The 19,535-nt window shown below is 50.8% G+C and overlaps 3 protein-coding genes across 3 annotated transcripts; 1 reads left to right on the top strand and 2 right to left on the bottom strand.

The window, feature by feature from the left end:
• Nucleotides 1–1,242: 1,242 nt before the first annotated feature.
• HER10_EVM0009223 (rta1 domain-containing protein) lies at nucleotides 1,243–2,183 on the bottom strand (the record flags this gene model as incomplete). Its single annotated transcript, XM_035478716.1, has 2 exons — nucleotides 1,243–1,916; nucleotides 2,012–2,183. The coding sequence occupies 2 exons, from the start codon at nucleotides 2,181–2,183 to the stop codon at nucleotides 1,243–1,245; spliced, it is 846 nt and encodes a 281-aa protein (XP_035328326.1).
• Nucleotides 2,184–5,052: 2,869 nt separating this feature from the next.
• On the top strand, nucleotides 5,053–6,609 carry HER10_EVM0004058 (xylosidase glycosyl hydrolase; the record flags this gene model as incomplete). Its single annotated transcript, XM_035473715.1, has 1 exon — nucleotides 5,053–6,609. One exon carries the CDS (start codon nucleotides 5,053–5,055, stop codon nucleotides 6,607–6,609), a length of 1,557 nt encoding a protein of 518 aa, XP_035327855.1.
• Nucleotides 6,610–9,692: 3,083 nt separating this feature from the next.
• On the bottom strand, nucleotides 9,693–11,986 carry HER10_EVM0008164 (nucleotide sugar dehydrogenase; the record flags this gene model as incomplete). The annotated part of the gene is made up of 3 exons (XM_035477696.1): nucleotides 9,693–10,910; nucleotides 10,995–11,443; nucleotides 11,725–11,986. 3 exons carry the CDS (start codon nucleotides 11,984–11,986, stop codon nucleotides 9,693–9,695), a joined length of 1,929 nt encoding a protein of 642 aa, XP_035328236.1.
• Nucleotides 11,987–19,535: the final 7,549 nt, after the last annotated feature.

Raw genomic sequence — 19,535 nt, 5'->3', positions numbered from 1 at the left:
AATAAGCCGTTTTTTTCAAAATATTTTACTTAAATTCTAAATCCTCTAAAAAAGGTCGATCTTTTATATAGCATAAAGAATTCTTTATAAAATATTTTATATAGTTTATTTTAATTATTATTAGGTTCTAAACTAATAATAAGGGTCTTATTAAGATTTAATAAAAGATAGATCTATTATAATATATAAATAATAAAATAAAGATATATATATAATTATAAATAAATAGTTTTAAAAAGCAAAAATAAAAACGGCTAAGCTTATTTAAAAAAAAAAAAAAAAAAAAAAAAAAGAGTAATAAAAATTATAGAGGATAAATAAATATAATTAAAGGGATTAAAAAAAAATAGAGGGCTAATAACTTAATATATAACCTTTCCCCTCTCTAAACTTAGCTTATATTTTATTAAATATAAAATATAATAAAAACTATAATATAAAAATTAATAATAAAATAACGCCTAGAGAGCTAGGGGAAAAAATAGTAAGAATATAAAAAAAAACTAATTTTATTAAAATAAGTAAGTAGATTAAAATAATTTATAAATAGAGAACGGTATAGGGGCGCAAAGAGCGAGACGTAGCTAAGCACCGTTTTATAAGCTAAGTTATCCGGGATCCCGCTCTTCTAAATAAGCCGGCCCTTATTAACTTATTTATAAGAGAGCGGACGGGATCCCGAGTTTTCTAATAGGTATGGTCGTATATGATTATTTGAGGTTGCGAGGAGGGTTATAGAGGTACAACAAGCGGAACGCTACATTTACCCCAGGTTTGGAATCGCGCCTTGTGGGCTGCAGCGACTCTGCTCTATTGCATCGACATTAGGAAATGTCTCACGAGAACAAGAATCCGTTCTCAAGGATCTGTAATGGTCGAGCCATATGTAAGCTCCCGGGATGGAACGGCAAGTCAACATGTACCAACTTGATGGTAGCCAATCGAGGATGTAGAACTATTCAAACAGACCAACAGGATCCCACGTATTCCTACTTTTTACGGTTTTCTTTTCTCTCTTCGCTTTGAGGACCAGCACAGAAACTTGGATATCACAAGGAGGCCACAAGCGCCCGTAACTCGCATTGGCGTTCAGGTCATAGAAGCTAGGAGCATACATATTTAAGACATGCAAATGACCGTTTTCAGGATAGATCCTCGAGATTTAGCATGATTATCTGAAGGGTGAACTGAATATCAGGTGGAAAATATTCATTTCGGTTGCCTACACCAACTCAGCACCCCTTAAGCTATATCTCCGAATGGACCCATCACGACCTGCTCCGAGTTGATACGTTGTCTGTTCTTAGGCATCTTCCCTCCTGTCTCATTCAACTGACCAGGATGAAAGACAGCGTATGCGAACATGACAGAGAACATCAAGAATGAGTCAAAAATGTACATCATGGCTTCATGCTGATTGACGAACCCGTACCAGCCCTCAGCGAATTCCGCTGCCCTCACCAGATTTCGCACCCAGATAGCCATCACCGAGATAACCAGGGTCCAAACATAACGTCTCCAATGCTGTAGATAAATCGTTTCCCTCTGCGTAGCCCGCTGAAAGCGCATGACGAGAGCGAAGTAGACGACCAAAACGAAGAGTTGGAAAAGTAAACCGCCCAAGACAACATGACCCCCAATTTCCATGATCTTTGGGTTCGCAATCACTTGTACAAGGGAGCCGCCGATTTGTGTGCAGAAGGCGATGATATCCGTGAGAATGAAGATAATGGTAGGGCTGCATTTCCGCCTTTGATGGCCTAGCAAGGCCTCTTTGAGTCTTCCTAGATTGACGTATATGGTTGCGGAGATAAAGACAGGCGCAACGAGAATGAGCATAAGCTGCAACATGAATGGCTTAGGGGATAAAGGCGCTGAGCCTGCCCAGGCGCGACCCAAGTGTCCAAATGTGTCACCTATTGAAGTCATATGGTGTGAGAGTTCTGAGTAGTCTCATCGATACTATAAATTTGAGAGGAGTTGGAAAGCAGGCAAAAGTTTCGATACTTACATATTCCGCCGAGTACCATCGGCAGGAAGTACTTTGTCTTATATTTACGAATCAACCAAACATGATATACGGAGATACCAGCAAAAAGAAACAAGAAAATGACACCTGCTAGTTTTGAAGGCGTGTATGGGTAGAAGAGGACTTTTCCGTCTTCGAAATGAACGAGACCCATCTTGGGAACGACGGTTGAGATCGAAGATGTATTCGAACGAGGGTTCAAATGTTCCCAGTTGAATGAGGAATTTTCTGAAAATCGTATCTATCGAAACAATTCGACGCTATAAAGACTGTGAGAAGAGAAAACGTACTTATTGGTGATATTGCTCGGCACTGTAGACAAGTTATTTGAACTCCAAGCATTTATGTTCAAACGCATGCGCGCTTCGACTGGAGCCAATCGCTGAATTTTCGTATCCTCGTGTACCAATACGGCCCCACCCGGCTCTGTCGCGCTCAGATTACCACTCGTAGTTTCACTTCGGCGGATCCTTATGATTACATGTACAGCAAAAGTTTGATAATGGTGGTGATATGTATCGCGTATGTCTCTGGAGATGCTTGAAGTATTCCAAATAACAGCGAGTCCTGGAGCCAGCTACCCAACTTCCCTCTAAACTACGTACCAGGGGTCAAGCCCATGCTGATCATCTTCCACACTTGATGTTCATCAGCCCATAGGCTGGATTCCTATCTCATTGCCAGAACGGACGTAGATTATCTGAACATCTTCCATCTACTATTTCAGGCAGTGAAATTCGGCTCACTTTCTCAAGCTCTGAGTCTTGGTCGTCTTCAACCTTGGTCTTTTCAGGAGACATTTCGTTGTGCCACTTTTGTGATCGATGCCGAGCTCTGGCTCGCCATGGGTGGTCCCAGTAATCCTCATCCTTCTTCATAGTCTGATAGCGCTCTTTCAGAGCCTTACCCTCAGTCGGGAAATGTGGGCTTGCCTCAGGCGAGGATGAGGGATAAAATCTGGCGTCATCAAGAAATACCCATGCCCTTTGTAGGTACGTTGTCGTGAGCGTCATATAATTCGGAATAATACGCGAGTGAAGAATCCGGTACATGCCTGGTCCATTTTCAGAACCCTCCGATACTCTACCAATCGAATCATAACCTTCTATGAGATAGTATGAGCTCTCCAGTCTGGAGTCATATATTTGATGGAGACTCTTAAACCACTTCTTAAGGCGGTCCCTTCCAGGTTGTCCGGCTTCAGTAGATCGAAGAAGGATTGTGACGAGGTCAAATCCACGATAAGCTAACCTTGACGCAATCCAACGTCCGCAGCCCAAGTCGTAGGCATATGCCTCAGGGTCGACGCATAGGCTGTCTGGATAAAGCAGGCCGGGAGGGTGGGAGGAAGTAGAACTTTTGCCTTGAATAATTTCTGGTAGCCAGGAATTGCTGCACTGCGCAAACATGGCAGCGTATAGTCTTTTGAGATATTCGTCAACACACAGAATTGCCTGCAGGTCCCATTGTTGGAATTTTTGACCCCTGTGTCGATATAGTGACTATTCGCAGAGTTCTCGGTTATCGCTCTTCATCATATGATTGAGCTGATATCTTAGAAATGCTCGCAGCAGTCGCTTTCTTTCTAGACTTGTAAGATTGGCGGCATTGAACCTTGAACACACTGCCTGGCCTTTGAACCTCAACAGGTGTTCCATTAAGATGGGAGACACAGATACTCCCGCGGAGGGAAGACTGCAGTGGCTTTTGTAAGATAGTCCTCAATAAAAAACATCAGTCCTTGATGGAGCTTGCTGATGTTCTTGATTAACTCCCGGTTCTGACTTTTCAGAGGCTGGCAGAACGGGTCGGAGAATTGTTGCCTTGCCCAAAAGAGACAATGACTACGAGCTAAAGTACCAAAGTCAGCATCAGACCGGGAAGGGAAGAGAATAATTGCCATAGCATCTTGTATCATGCCATCGTCAAAGTCGGAGGCTAGTAGCTTCTTCGTGATATATCCTTTTGATATGTTAGATTGCGCAAGCATGATAAGTGAGGCCTGGATGAGCTGTGATATTGTGCGTAGACATCGGGTTGATATCAGTACCTTCACACAGAGCTCGGCCGGTAGCTTATTGAAAGGATCCATCTTGGTAAGCTATCTGTAGCTTCCGAGTCTGTTCGATATCGCCGGGTCGTCGATGGAATTGGTTGGGGGCGTTTTTCGCGTGTTTGACGGGACTATGATGAACTAAAACTGGCTGTTTATTGTATGACTAGATCAATCCGCAGCGGGGAGAGAGAATGGGGAAGTTCGAAACTAGATGTAATACATGAAGTCTGACGTTTCGGAGAAAGCTATCGCTTGGAGCGTTCTCCGGTCGGAAGTGGACCAAATTTGGAAAAGTCACGGCTGCGAACTTTACCCCGATTATGGATGGCTATCAGGGTTGCTTCAGGGACATGATTCATTGTGATAAATCGTTAAGCATGTGAAAGAGGCAAGCTTTTGACTCTGAGTTCGACATTCTCGACAATCACAAAGTCTCCAGCAAGCCCAAAGATGTCACATCCGACGCGAGGATGTATCATTTCCGGCTTCTGGACCAGGGCTACAACCAACCAGGTAGCCACGATGATGGCCTGCAGCCCAGCCACGGTAATGTTTAACCGCTCAGTACAACGATGCTATACTCTCACAGGATCTTGATTCTGATTGATTCTTAAATTACGTATAGTCGATGAGGGAGAGGCAGTCCCTCCACCGGAGATCCCACCGGTTGGCCCACCGGAGGTTCGCATTTTGCCGTCTTTCCTTGAGGGGAGCCTTTGTGATGGTAACATATCTGCATTATCTTGCGAATAGTGTATCTCCGGGTCTAGGGAATTCAATCATTGAGGTAAATGAGGTGGTGTAGAACTCAAGTTCCAGTATGATCTCGCCATAGGCTGCCATCCGATCAGGGAGGCAATTATAAGAGTGTCCCCATGATTATCTCGCATATAGACGTTCAATTTAGCTGCAAAGTGTACGATAAATCAGACGATCTTGCAAAGAAAGGTCTCTATCTTGTGACATTATGCTCGTTTACTTCATCTTTCTTTATTTCTTGGTCTGGGCTGCAGCCCAGACCAATTTCACCAACCCCATCATCTGGCAAGATCTCCCAGACATTGACCTAATCCGCCACGGTGACGCATACTACTACTCCGCTTCAACCTTTCACTTTTCACCCGGAGCAGTGATCCTACGCTCTTACGACCTCGTCAACTGGGAATACCTCTCCCACTCAGTACCAAGTCTGGACTTTGGCAACACAGAGGGCTTCGATCTCGTCTCCGGCCCTGGCCAGCGCTACAATCAGGGCATCTTCGCATCCTACTTCAGCTATCGCAAGAGCACCGATACGTTCTACTGGGGAGGATGCATCGTGGGCGACTGGAAGACTTATGTCTACACCGCACCCGCTGTGGAAGGTCCGTGGACACAGAGCTCCGTCATTGATATCTGTCTCTATGACGCGGGCATGCTTATAGACGACGACGATACTATGTATGTTGCGCATGGCAACACCAACATCTCAGTTGCCCAGTTGAGCGATGATGGCCTACGTGTTGTTAGAAACGAGGTTGTCTTCAATTCAACAGAGGAGCTTGGCTACATCGAAGGATCCCGTTTCTACAAGAGGAACGGCGCCTGGTACCTCTGGATCGTCAAGCCAGTCCCAAACCAAATCGTTCTCAAATCTACAATTGGACCATCCGGACCCTATGAGTGGAAATGGGTACTGCAAAGCAATGGAAATCCAGTGCCGGGCGCCGGTAACCCGCACCAAGGCGCTCTCGTCAGCACGCCCGACGACAAGTGGCATTACATCGCGCACCTCGAAGCGTACCCGGGAGGCCGCATTCCCGTTCTCGCACCCGTCCACTGGGACGACGACGGTTGGCCTCACGTGGACTTTGTGGATGGGCAATGGGCGAGCTCCTATCCCTATCCTCTCCCAGAGCACCCAGTCAAGCCCATCACTGGGACCGACAAGTTCGAAACACTCGGTCCTCAATATCAATGGAATCATAATCCAGATGACTCGTCATGGGCTATCAACCACGGCCTCGAGCTCCATACGGCGACTGTCACGGATGACTTCTTCCGCGCTCGGAATACACTCACGCATCGTATTATTGGGCCTCAATCTACTCTCACCATTGAACTCGATCACTCGCAGATGGTTGACGGCGATCGGGCGGGTGTTGTCCTCTTCCGCTACGCTGCCGCTTGGATTGGGATCATCAAGAGTGAGAACAGCACAAGAGTAGCGATGGTGAACAACATCCTGATGATTCCGGATGATGGATGGCATACCGTCAATAAGGGCGACGAGATCGCGAGTGTAGAAGTGACTGGTGCTACAATCTGGTTGCGCCTCGAGGTTGGCGTCAACTCGTTCTATAACCAGGAGGGACGGTTTTCTTACAGCACTGATGGTGCCAACTTTGAGCCCCTCGGCGAGCCACACGAGGAAATTGACCGTGGCATCCTCCACTTCATGGGGTATCGGTACGGCGTCTTCAACTATGCCACACTTGCTCGAGGTGGTGCTGTCACTGTCAAGTCTCTTAGCATCTACGAGTAGTGAAGACTCTTCGAGCCATCTGTCAAGATGAAGCTTGGTGGGACGTCAACTAGTGTTCGCTCAAAAAAGATTGGCATCTGGGGTTCTCGGTCTTGCGGACAGTATGCACTTCCCCAATATGATATTCTTCATAGATTACCATCATTGTTGATCAATTTTAAGCCGTCAGTATTAGAAACAACATAGCACAACTTCTGAACGATCATCGCAGTCATCTAACATGCACAAACCTGTCTCACTCATCGCAAACTCAAAGTGGCCGGGTTCCTGTCACCAAGCACAGGCACACAAACTAAAAGAATATCGCCCTGAACAAACACGTGCCCGCACAGATCCCGTCGACGTCTACCTCACTGTTTGTGCCTACCTCGATGCGCCCGCATCCACAAGGTCTTGCAAGCGATCCGCGTCAGACATCTGACCGTCTGGCATACCTCTTACAATTCAGGTCTAGCCGTGCCGGACAGCCGGAAAGACATACGCGTCCGGGGGCGGAGAAGGGAGATCCATCGTCCGAGAACCAAAACCCCCTTAAAAGCCCGCCGCGCCGTCCGATCCGGCCCCGCCTCCTGCGCCACCACCAAAAACCCCTCCCCCGGCCGGAAGGCCCGCTACCGCGCGCGCGCGTGTAAAAAAAAAAAATGAACGCTGATGGGAGCTTACATTTCATTTGGATCACTCACAAGTACTCAGTAAGTACGGAAGGAACCCTCCCAAGTTGAGAAACGGCCCAGTCTAGAACTCCCGTTGTGGAACCGTTATGTCAATGGGGCAAAAGTCTAGGCCTCTCGTTCCTGCGGTCCTCCGCTCCGCCGACGCGTCCTTCCCGCCATGGATGCATGGACGAACGGACCACTGAAATGGGTGAGAGAGCAGGATATAGGTGCCGTTCAACAGAACCAGCCGCCTTCATATAGCAACCATGAGTGTGACAATTACTTGGGGCTTTCTAGAACGTATTCCATACGGAATAATTGAGGAACGGAAAGCAGTAATAGTGATGATAGCAGTAGTACCAGCAGCAAGGCTGGTAGCAACAGAAACAGTATTAGTATGGACAGCAACGGTAAGAATAGTGATGACAGAAATAGTGGCAGTGGCGATAGCAGTGAATAGTAATAGTAGAAATAGAACGAAGGTATCGAACGGTAAAGTACTGTACCACCAACTCGTTACTAAACTAGAAACTCAACTCTCAAATATTTGGGTCAATGTCTCCAAACAATCCACGTCGGCACTTGGTCGGTAGTCCCTGAAACAATCCCAGAAAGAAAGTCCACCAAATGGTCAAATTCAATCCTCATCACAGCATTGAGTCTCGTTCCAAAGGGTGGGCTGTCGTTACACCACGACGCACCAAACTCAGGGGCAAATCTGCAGGCAGAAAGCCAAGCTTTTCTCGGTCCGTTGATGGCGCCAAACGGTCAACCACGCCACCAGCAATCTACCCGTCACTCAGTGAGCCGCATCTTCCCGTCTACAAAGCGACCATCACGTCACAGGAAGAAAAACAGCAAAACGGGAGCCCAAGGTTCTAAGATTCCCAAACATCCAGACACGTTATTGCGATCTCTGGTCTCCCACCGGGTAGAGGGTCATCGTTTGATAGAAAGTATCCGTAGCGTATTCCGTAGCGCAAAGGCAAGCCAGGCGTAAAGTAGCCGTGTGTGAAACATTGATTGATAACAAACGCTCCAAAGTTCGGTGCTTTCAACGCCTGGTAGATCCCGCCAATGGGGGAGACGCGCTACACGGTCCCAGCGGAACGCCCATTTTATCCACCCGGCTGGTTGGCTGGGGCTGTGGCATATCGCTGGGAGAAAAAAAAAAGTTGCAAGGTAATCTATCACAAACGTCTCCGGGAGAGCCGCCGACGGGAATGTCGCAAGATCGTCATCCACAGATTCATTGAGCGCATATTGCAATTTGCAGGTCCTCTCTCGGCTGCCCTCCCGGTCAATACGGTCAATTGACGACTGAGAGTAAAACGGAAGGGAAGATCGGACCTGGCAATTTGTAGAGCCTACCAATTCGTACCGCGCAAAAAGCTCCGCGTATGCGAGTCAATCATCAAGCTACAAGTGGATATCCCCTAACGAACACATTACCCAAACCCACAACACAACCTCGTCAATCTGGGCGAAATTCCTCCAGTATCTGTATTCGTTCTCCGTACGGAGTACTGCAAGGGTCATTATGGCCTCACCACCGTCACGTCTAGAATCCAAACCGTTATCCTACCCGAGGGGGAGGGGCCGAGGGGCTCGTTAATTCGAATAAAGTTATAGCGGAGGAACGAAGAACAAATGAACGACCCCAGTCCATCGCCCCCACCAAGGCACCAGGTAAATTGGACAAGGACCCCCGGGGAGCGAATGATCAATTTCTTCCCCGAGTTCCCGATCGTCACTCGGAACCACCCAATTTCATCTTTACCGTTTGATTAGTTTAAAAACGGTGGATCGAACTCGCCTGGGGACGCGCAATCACCTGTGGCTCCCCGCGGTAAGCCAAATGGGTGGTGCTATTCGGCGGCGATTGTGCCGAGTCGGGACCGGGACATTGTTTACGTTGCAGGCATACCTTTCAGTTCTACGGATAATGTAAGGTCTAAGACGTGAGGCTCAACGTCAGTGAATTTGGGTATCCGCAAGGGTCTCGAGTATTGTTGGTAGCCATGTTACATATCAACGCAGAATTGTCGTTTTGTAACATGTGTACGGAGTAACTCATGGGTATATTTGATCCCATTATCAGCGATAGCTTCCCACCTCTGCCTCTAGGCCAGTCAAAAGGTCAGAATTACAAAGTTGGCTAGACCCCAAGATGTCCTCCAACAGCCTATGTGGAAGTGAAAGCGAAAGAAAGCCAGAGGTTTTAAAAACCATGATCCTCTGGGCATGAAATAACGATACGCCGCCCATTGCCTTTGCCCACCGGAACGCCTTACTGTGCAGTTTTGAGGATTTTTCGTCCAATGTACCTTTTCGTCGTTGTATGTCCGAACGAAATGCAAAGCCTCATGTAGTCTTGCTCATCTACCACTTTCTTTGACTCGTCATTATGATTCTGGGTACGTCACCTTAGATGACCAGTCCCTTGCCGATGCCCTGGACCTGGAATCCAAGCTTCTCAAGGTCGGGAACGGAGACGACGTTGCGTCCATCGAGCACAAGACGAGGGCGTTTCATGACCGACGCTGCCCACTCCCAGTCCACCGGGTCGCCCAAGTCTTCGTTGGCGGCATCGAAGTTGCAACCCTTGCAGCCTTCTTGACACTCAGCCTCGGCCTTCATGCGCTTCAATGGATCCGTCGGCGTGTTGGTGCTGGTGCGAGAAACAAATTTCTCAAGTTCGACAATGTCCATCTCAGACAGAGTATCCTTGATGAAAGCCTTGGCCTCTTCGCGGGACGCCTCGGGACTGCTCCAGACAGACGAGCGACGAGCAGTAGTCTGGGCCTGCTTCGGGTAGCGGAAGTGGTACCAGGGGGTAAGAATACAGATCGCACTCGAGCCGTGGACCGTGTCCCTCCAGTTGGTGTGGACCTTGACACGCTCAACGACACGCTCGTCTGGGATAGACTGACGGACCTCCTCCATCACCTCGACAGGGTCACAGCCAGGGTCAAAGATGGCGATCTCGTTGGGCATCTCGTGAGCCAGCTCAGTGATGATGTGCACAGCAATACTGTTGCGGGTATCGTTGGTGTTCTCCTTGAAGGCGAATCCGAGGATGGCCACCTTCTTGCGGCGCAGGTTGCCGTTGAGAGCGCGGTGAACCTTCTGGGCAAAGCGCTCACGCTGGTACTTGTTGATATCGAGAACACCCATCCAGTAGTCGGCGACAGTGTCCAAGTGGAGAGTACGGGCCATGTAGGCCAGGTTGAGGATATCCTTTTCGAAGCAAGAACCGCCGAATCCAACACCTGCGTGAAGGAACTTCTTGCCCAAGCGAGTGTCCGCGCCGATACCCTGGCTAATCTCCTGCACGTCGGCACCAAGCTCCTCGCAGAGAGCACTGATACTGTTGATGCTGCTGATACGCTGAGCAAGCATGGCGTTGGCTACTAGCTTGGTCAACTCGCTGGACCAAGTGTTGACGGTCAAAATCTTCTGCTCGGGAACCCAGGCGGCGTAAACGCTCTTCAGGGCGTTGGCGGCCCGAATGCCAGCAGGAGTGGTAGAGCTGCCGATCAGAATGCGGTCGGGATGCATAAGGTCGCGGACTGCGGTTCCCTCGGCAAGGAACTCGGGGTTCGAGACAATCTCGAACTCGGCTTCGGGCTGGTACTGGGCCATCTATTTAGGTATTAGTTTCCATCTGTTTCTGCTATGAAGACGGACCATGTTGTGGTCGACGAATCCTTGGGTTTAACAACTTACAATTTCGCGGATCATGCGAGCTGTGCCCGTAGGTACCGTGCTCTTCTCAACAATGACAGCACCATCCTTTGCATACTTGGCGACAGTCTCAGACGCTCCTTCCAGAGCGCTCAGGTCGGCAGTGTAGCCAGCACCAAGTCCGTAGGTCTTAGTAGGCGTGTTGACGCAAATGAGAACAATGTCTGCTTCGCCGATGCATCGCTGGACGTCGGTTGTGAAGGTGAGGTTGGGCTTGCGAGGAGCAATCTTCACAGAGTTGCTGACTGAGGGGAGGAAGGCTGTCGCCTCGTTGGTACCATCACGAGAGATGCGGACGATCTTGGGAAGTCCAGCCTCGTGAATAGGGAGATGGGGAGAGTTCCATGCGGCGATACGGTCGGCGTTGAGGTCCACGACGTTGACGGTAAGGTCTGGGTTGTGAAGTGCGATCAAAGCCGCAGTAGGGCCACCTGCAATGATTTGTTAGCTCCATCTTCGATCCTATCGAATACGAGGTCTGTATGAGTCCAATTTTGACGACAGTGCTTGCGTCAGATTTAATCAGTGACATTTACAGCATCCACCGACATTAAGTTCGTGACGCCTGCCAGCTAATTCGAATCTAGAGCTAATAAAGCAGTTCACGCCTTGAAAAACATGGGCCGAACAAGGATGTAGGATGGACAAGAGTCATGGCCACGGCCACGGGGGAGAATTCGATGCCGATAGCCATCGCGACGATTTTACTTACCAACAAAACCAGCACCAACGAAGCAGACATTCTTGACGTTCAATGGCTCAAGGGGCTCCAGATCTGAGGCATCCAGCGATTCGTGATGCTTCAGCTCGGGGCTGCGAGGCCTAGAAGCGGGAGGGGAGGAGTTTGGCGTTCCGGTGCCAGAAGCAGCGTCTGAGTGGCCTGCGCTGAGGGCCGGTGATTCGGAAACCATACTGCCGACGGTCGAGGATGAGTCTGTGGTGATGAGGTTTGTACGGGCGAAGCTTGCAGCCATCGATTAAATGCTCTGTTGACGAACAGAGCCAACGGATAACGGACGAATGACAAAAGGGTTGACGTCCCTTTTTGTTCAGTGTGATGAAGGCCTGGGGTATTTGCAGGGTAGGCAAGGCCGGTGGGATGTCGACGGGTTCCGAAGAGAGAAATCAAAAAGTGATCCAGTCGATACTCTTGATTAGAGAAACGTGGCTTCCGTCTGCGGAAAGCGAGCGAGAGACAAGTTGTTGTGGTAGTTGTTGATCTTGCTGGCAAGTCGGAGTGACGAGTGTGGCCCTTTTGAAGGCGCACGGGTTGGGAGTTGAGGGTGGTGAATGGTGGACACTCTTAGGATCGGACGACGGCCGCGAGTTGTGTAAATTGATGGGTCTGAGAAGTGACTGATAACACTCTTAGGATCGGACGACGGCCGCGAGTTGTGTAAATTGATGGGTCTGAGAAGTGACTGATAATCGAAAATGGGTTTCTCAAAAGCCCAAAGCTGAATTCCCTTGCGTTGCTTGGCAAGTCGGTTTCCGCTTACTTTTTCTGCGGTTTGTCTGGTGAATGAACAGCGAGACAAATCGAGTCGAGTCGTACTTTGGGAGCGCAGAAGTACAAATTGGCGGGATCGGAAAGGTGGGTGCGGGTGACGGCGTAGACGTAGGACGAACGGCGTACGTGGGAGCGAAAGTGGGATTGGACAGGTGTACTAACGCTCAAACCGGCTTCACATGGGATTGGCGCCCGTTGTAAGAAGTGGTCGATGAAGTTTGGTGATGTGTCCCAGACAGGTGAATCGGGAAGAGAGGTAAGGGAGGTGAGGTGAGGTAAGAAGAGCTCTTGGAGGAGGGGGAGATCTGGTGTAGTTTAATGTGAAGAAGCTGGGCAGACGTGGAGCGAGCGGCAGGTTTATTCAAACCCGGAATTTCATCAATCTCCAACGAAGGTGAGGGCAAAGCGCACGAATACAGTAATAGTACCACAGTAATGGCTAAACGGACGATTTCAAGTGGGAAAATGTAGCGGGTAGGGCACAGGGGCTCTTTCTTGATATATCCTCCAGGGTCTTGGCTCTTTTTCTTGTTACTCCCCTCCTTCTTCTCCGTCGACGGTGCCGTCCGAGAGTTGTGGACTGTGAACTGTGGACCACAAAGCTGGACAGTCGGGATAGGGGATGGGTGATGGGCGATGCGTGATGGGATGGGATGGGACGTGGTGCGTGGATAGGATGGGATGGGATGGGATGGAGTCTTGGAGATGGGCAATGCGGGACCTCAATGTGGATTGGATGGGAGCATGGCATGGAGAGAGAAAGAGATAGGCATGGCATGGGCATCGCATCCTTGTTCACAGATGGCCAGAGGGAACCAGCGATTTCCCATCCATCCCGGTTGCCGTTGCTGCTCCTGCGTCGTTGCTGCTTTGCTCTGCTTCGCTGCCGCCTTCCTATCCGTACCGGTATTCGTGACGGCGAGCATACTACAAAGTAGCAGCAAGAACAGGGACCAGGAGGTACCAAGGACGAGGACACACCCAGGACTCATGGAGCAGGAGCACAAAAGTAGCGAGACCGGGACCGGGACCAGGTACTTGGCTTTCCTAGAATAGCGTAGTGGAAGGACGTGTGTAGGCAAGGTACCTGGGTCCGTCTGAGAGGTATTAAACGGTACGCACGGAGTATTGTCATGGAATACTCTTTTCGCCTCTTCGCGAGCCTGACGTGTCCTGGTAACCTTGCTTGCGAAGTCAATGTTCGGATAGCCTATGGGTGAGATATTGGACGGTTTTCGGCGGCAGTGGGAGCAGAAAAGAAAGCAGAAGCCAGATGCAGCCGGAGGCGCACAAGGGAGTGAGTTAGTTTGTTGTTCGCTGTCGCTGACTTTTCGCCTTGGAGACTTCTTGGCCTTATCGTACGGCAACGTTCCCACCGCTCGAAGCTTGGCATTCGGTACGGCAGCCGCGTCGAATCCCAAGACTCCTTCGTCGTGCAGGTAAAGCTTGCAGCTACGGAATTTTACTGCAACGTGAGGTACTGTGTATCCGTACGTAGACGGTTTGATCGAATAGCGGCTTAGGCCTGGCCAGGGAGAAGAGGGAGCCAGCCGCGCATGGAAAGGTACGTCGTCCGTCACGGAGTGCTCCTATTGCCATGGTTGCTTTTCTGCAAGAAGGCGTCGTACGCACGCTGTACTATTCTCTGTACTCAGACACAGGCCCCGGATACTTGCGGCTGCTGCAGGCGTGGCGGGATGCCCCGGACAGTTGCAGGCTTGCAGCATCACGGACAATGAGATGGCGTGGAAGGGATGCGTGTCCTCCGTTTTGGAAAGTCTAGGGCGGCCGGCCTGAGTGTAGGACAAGCGACGGGAAGGTCTTGGCCCGGTCCCTGAACACTCGATCCAGAATGCTGCTCCCCTGTCGGAGCCGCCTCTGATTCTTTGGGATTCTGGTATTGAAGTCTCGGGTCTCGATGGATGAGGCTTATTGATGGGCAGGAAACATTCGCCGATGGACCATTTCCAAGCCTTTGGCGTAGCATCTCTGCATTGCTGATGCTCTTAGAGCTGCAGGCTTGCTGGCAAAGTGGTTTTGCGATGTCAGCGCAAGTTGCTTTGGCGAGCTGCGATGCTCGTTATTGACTAATGACAAGTCTTTCATTACGTGGTCCCGCGGGAGGCACCGTACAGATAGATGCTCAGGAAAGCGAACGGGGAGGAAGTGAACAGAGGGAATGGGAGCCAAAACGGTTGGCTTCAAAGAGCCGTTTTTTTTTTTTTTTTTTTTTTAATTGTCGTGTATCCCTTCAATGTTGCGAGGTACGGAGCACATCAGATCTGTACTAGTTTCTAGTGGTGAGATGAAGTACCTCGGTGGCTGGAACACAGGGGCCATCTGGTGAGCCGAAGAGGGAACACTGGGGGCCCTCACAAATCTTAGTGCTACTTCAGAACCAACGGATACTTGTATTTTCGAGAACAATTGGAGATTGGAGAAGCACGGAAAACTGGGTAACAAGTATCTACGCATACCCTTCCCTTAGCAGAGTGACTTAAGACAAGCCGCAAGCGCAGATAAAAGGTGAAATTGAGTGGCCGTTACGGATACATCAGGAGGGCCCCCCGAAGTTGCTTGGCAGATGAGATACGTAGTGACGTCCTCTGGATGCCTTCCGCTCTTTGGCCTTTGGGTTCCCGTCTGTTCCTCCCTTCTATCAACTGAATGCCTCAAATGACCAGACGTCAGGAGAGCACTTTCCTACCACTTGCCATTGCCATGCCATTGCCATGTCAGTATCCGAGTGTGCCGTCCGTTCCTACCGTTCCTCTCTGTTCCTTGGGACCGTAGGAAACTCAGGAAGTCACCTCCCCTTCCCTCCCAGATGAACCCCTGCCACAGAGAGCACGGAACGACAGGAGCAGAGACTCACTACCGAGCCCCAAGTCCCAACTGCTGCACTAGCACGGCACCGCATGGCAGGCATGGCAAGCGTGGCAGGCATGCCAGCAAGCTTGCCATGCCAGCAAGGGACCTGAATTTGTCTTAGCCTCACTTGCCCGCAGGCCTGTCAGCTTTTGATTGAGCCTTGCAGTCTGTGACATCATCTCGAACCGGTACCTCAGCCCGAAGTTTCTGGACTTTGTCGATTATGGAAGCTGCTCTTGCTGGTAATGTCTTTTTGTAGATACTGCGGTGCATTGCTACCCGAGCAGTTTCCACGTCCCATCTTGCTATCGAGATGCGGGAAGGAAGCAGCAGGGAGAGATGAGAGAAGAAAGTGCGGCAAGACAAGTCTAGAATCGTTGGATCATGTCGGAGGCAGCTCCTTCAAGCTTAAAGCGCCTCCAAGACTTCAGCAGATTCACCCCCACTCTGTCAGGTCAGGTTTTGCCATGTCAATATCCGTATCTGCTGCTTTCTTCTTCTCATCCCGTCTGCTTCACTTCCCGCCATCCTCCGAGATGGCGTGCGCTCGCGTGTATGTACTGGCGGTGCCGCCGCGGCGCTTCCACTGCCCTTGGTTCGGTTTGGCTAAATGCTTAGCAACAGGTGGTCACAACGTCCCTCTCAAGACTCCGTCGGGAAGTACCAGCGCGCATCACTCCACTTTGAGCGGTTCCTGGAATTTCACCATTCTGCGAACCCGCATGGTTAATGAACAGACTCCACCTGCGTGTCCAGAGTCAGCGGGGAGCGCTCTGCTACATACGCGATCAGAAGCCTATCCGAGGTGCTTGCTTTCCGCCCAGCCGGCGCGTGGCTCGTCTTGCAGACTATCATGGACGAGGTCTTTCGGAATACATGTACTCTGGAAATTACTGAACAACTCCGACTCAGTACTCCTTGCGCTCGACTAGAGGGAGAGACCCTCCCACCAGCGATCGTCATCTGCCACAACTTCCCTGACGCTGGCGGAACGCTCTGAAGGATTGGGCTCCAACTGACGGCGGACACTTGCTGCTCGTCGTCAGATACAGCGCACATCCACTCTACTACGCGACGGGCAAGGAAGACGACAGAGATACCCCAATGGTGGCCCCATTTCGCAATGAACATGGGAATCTCCATCGCCTCAGAATTAAGGTAGGAGACTAGGATCGGTTTGACATACTCGCTGATCGCCATCGTCCGTTTGCTTTGTCGTTTTACCCATACAACCCTCCGAGGGGTCATCCCGACCCTGTCTATCGGCTTCACAGCTCCCATGGGGGGAAGTGCTGAGCCTCTCTCGCTCAGCCATTCTGTGCGTCCTCCGCCACCAATGCGATACTATTTCCGCCATTGACTCAGGCCACTCTCTGGTGTAAGCATGTCGGTGCAGCCTTTACGGACGATATAATGGATGAGCTCCAAGCTTTCGTACCCTGTAGGGGGTGCTCCAGCGCCCGAACGGAATTCGAAGCTGACAGCCGCCGCCCGAGACACCACGTACGAATCCTCCTCTGCCTTCTTTCCCCTCTCCACCCCTCCTCCAAGCTCCCGCCGTCCTCCTTCATCGGAGTGGCGGAATTCAGGAGATGAGGACGGGGGTTCATGGAGGGACCTTCATTACGGGAAAATCACTCTGGGTGACTGGCCACAGAATACCGCCGAAACTGAGACTTGCTAGAGCCTAGCGGTTTCTCAAGCCAGTCGCCTCACCTTCTCAACCCATCGGCTTCCTTCCAATGACCATCTGCCAGAGACAACTTCGGGCCTGCACATCAACAGGGAGCATATGCACCATCCAATAGCCGCCATGGGCCAGACAATTCGAGAGGCAAACAGTGAACAGAGGCTCGTTAAGCTCAAATGTCTCGCACAAAGGACCGCGGGGTGACATGAATATCATACTTCAAGGAGTACACCAGAAAACTCGGCAAGATGCACCATACAGACCTGGAGCCCAGGGGAGACTATTAGACTTGGGGTCGTGATCTTCAGGCACAGACGGACTGGTGGGACACTTGCGCATCAGTGGCCAAGCCACTTCGATCGAGCAATTGCCGCGGGGGCCACCACACCTCAAACGAAGCCTGCCGTTGGCTCGAGACTCTCGCTTTTGTCCCACAATGTGACGACGACAGAGACAACTGAATCCCCAGAGATCGAGAGTCAGTCTAGACTTGACGCTGAAAAGTCCTGACGTCCATTCGCACGGTAATTGCAAGAAGCTTCATTGTACCTCACAATGTGCTTCTGCCAGCCAATGAGCAGCGGCCGGGTACGCAGGCGCCGACTGCCACTGTTCAAAAGGTTAAGACAGAGATACCACGATAGCGACCAAGATGAAACCGATTCCCCAGCTTGACGTGCTTATGTCCGCGCCCAATCGGGGGTACCAAGTTCGAACTGTGTGGGTGGGCTTGTCCCATGCAAGGAACACATCGACATGCTATCCGTACTTGCGAGGAGATCCCCGTTAAATCGATCAGTACGCTCTGCAGCGCCTGGTAAGTGTAGCTTTTCTTCACGTCTCTGGTTACGACCCTCGGCGTCGATGCCTGCGAACAGTTCTGTTTGTTGGCAATGGCTCGCTAGTGCCCGGCGAGCTCGCGGGGATGCTTCGCGACGAAGCGGTCAGAGGCGCCAAGAAGATGATGGAGAAGCAAATCAACAGAAGTTCGTCTCTTGAAGGCGGGCAGGCGAAGTTTACATACGGTACATCAAACAAGAACGGGTGTGAGAGCTGCAACATGCGGTGGAAGGGAGAGAGACACACCGTTACTAGCATGACAACAGGACTAGTAGCACTGCTCAATACGCTGGTCTGGGCAGACAAAAGTCACTTGGCCCCCGGACATTAGTGCAGCGGATGGCCAAGCTGGCACCAAGAGCGGAGAGACGCAGGTTCCCACCAGGTCCAGCATCATCCCCTGTCGGTGCTGACGACGCCTCGTTGATTACAGGCTCGGCAAGGTGGATCGTGGGACGGCACAGAGATTCGGATTCGAGAAGGCGAGGGAGAACTTGAGGGCCGATGGAGCCTTGTGTCTCGACTTGGGTCGATTGGATTTATGGCGTGGCATTCTGGAGTCGCACTGGAGAGCCCGGAGAGGAGGCGTTCCTTTCCTTTCGCGGATTTACCCTCAATCAGGCCTGGTATGGCGGCTCACTGTCGTCGTCGACTCGTCGGGCCTATGCTCGTTGTCGGTCAATCGGTTCAGTCTCTCGCCGATTTTGGGCCTGCGCCCCCCAACGACTTTTTTCTGATATTTTCCATCCCCGTTCGACTGGAGCGCCAGTTGTCCTCCTGGTCAGGCGCTTTTGCTAGTCGAAATACTCAAGCCGTTCCTGTCACATTACCCGCGGGTTGTGAAATCCTTTTCGAGTCTGGACTGCATCTGCATGCTCCAAGACCGTAACAATTTAACAAATGCTCTTGGTGTGTCGGCGAACGGATACAGCGGCACTCTGCCCAGAGTTTTCCCCTTTCCTGTCGCGGGATCGCCTTTTCGCAGGCGAATTAGAGTCATTGCAGTCTTGAAGAAGCTGCAAGTCGCTGGAGACATCAAGGTCTTGGTTGTCTTGGTGTAATGGTGCGGCCTTTGATCCTTCGGATGAGGCGGAATTCAGGGGCCTTCTCCCGCCACTGTTATTCTGTTGTTCGCTGGGTCGAAGTCCGGGGTTGGAAAGCCGTCGATTCGTCGAACCTTTGCATCGATACCAAGGACCCAAGCTATTGGCGTATTTCGTGTTGGTGCCGAGTGGTGCTGCGGTGTTGGTAGTGGTGGTGGGCGTCGCATTATGGCATCGTAATCCGACAAAAGGTCACCACACAAAACATCGGATTTTTACGAGCTTCGACATGGTCATTCAGTCAGATCTCTGCGGTGCGAAGAAAGGATGACCGAAGTAAGGAAGCAGACGGGGGGCGACGCAGCGATTATGTACTGCACAGGCGGGCAAATACGAGATTCTGGGGGATACGATCTATCCCTTTAGTATTCACCCCTGGATGCCCTCGCCCATCACCATGCTGTTTTGGGCATGTTACGGGTTACGAGGCATTGCTGCTCTGAGGCTTAACACGGTGGCCGAGAAGCCCGGTAGGCGTCAGTTGGAGAAGCACTGCAACATGACTCGGG

This window comes from Colletotrichum scovillei (genome assembly GCF_011075155.1).
Source record: "Colletotrichum scovillei strain TJNH1 chromosome Unknown Contig00010, whole genome shotgun sequence".
Taxonomy (NCBI): domain Eukaryota; kingdom Fungi; phylum Ascomycota; class Sordariomycetes; order Glomerellales; family Glomerellaceae; genus Colletotrichum; species Colletotrichum scovillei.
This window is presented reverse-complemented; position numbering and strand designations above follow the sequence as displayed.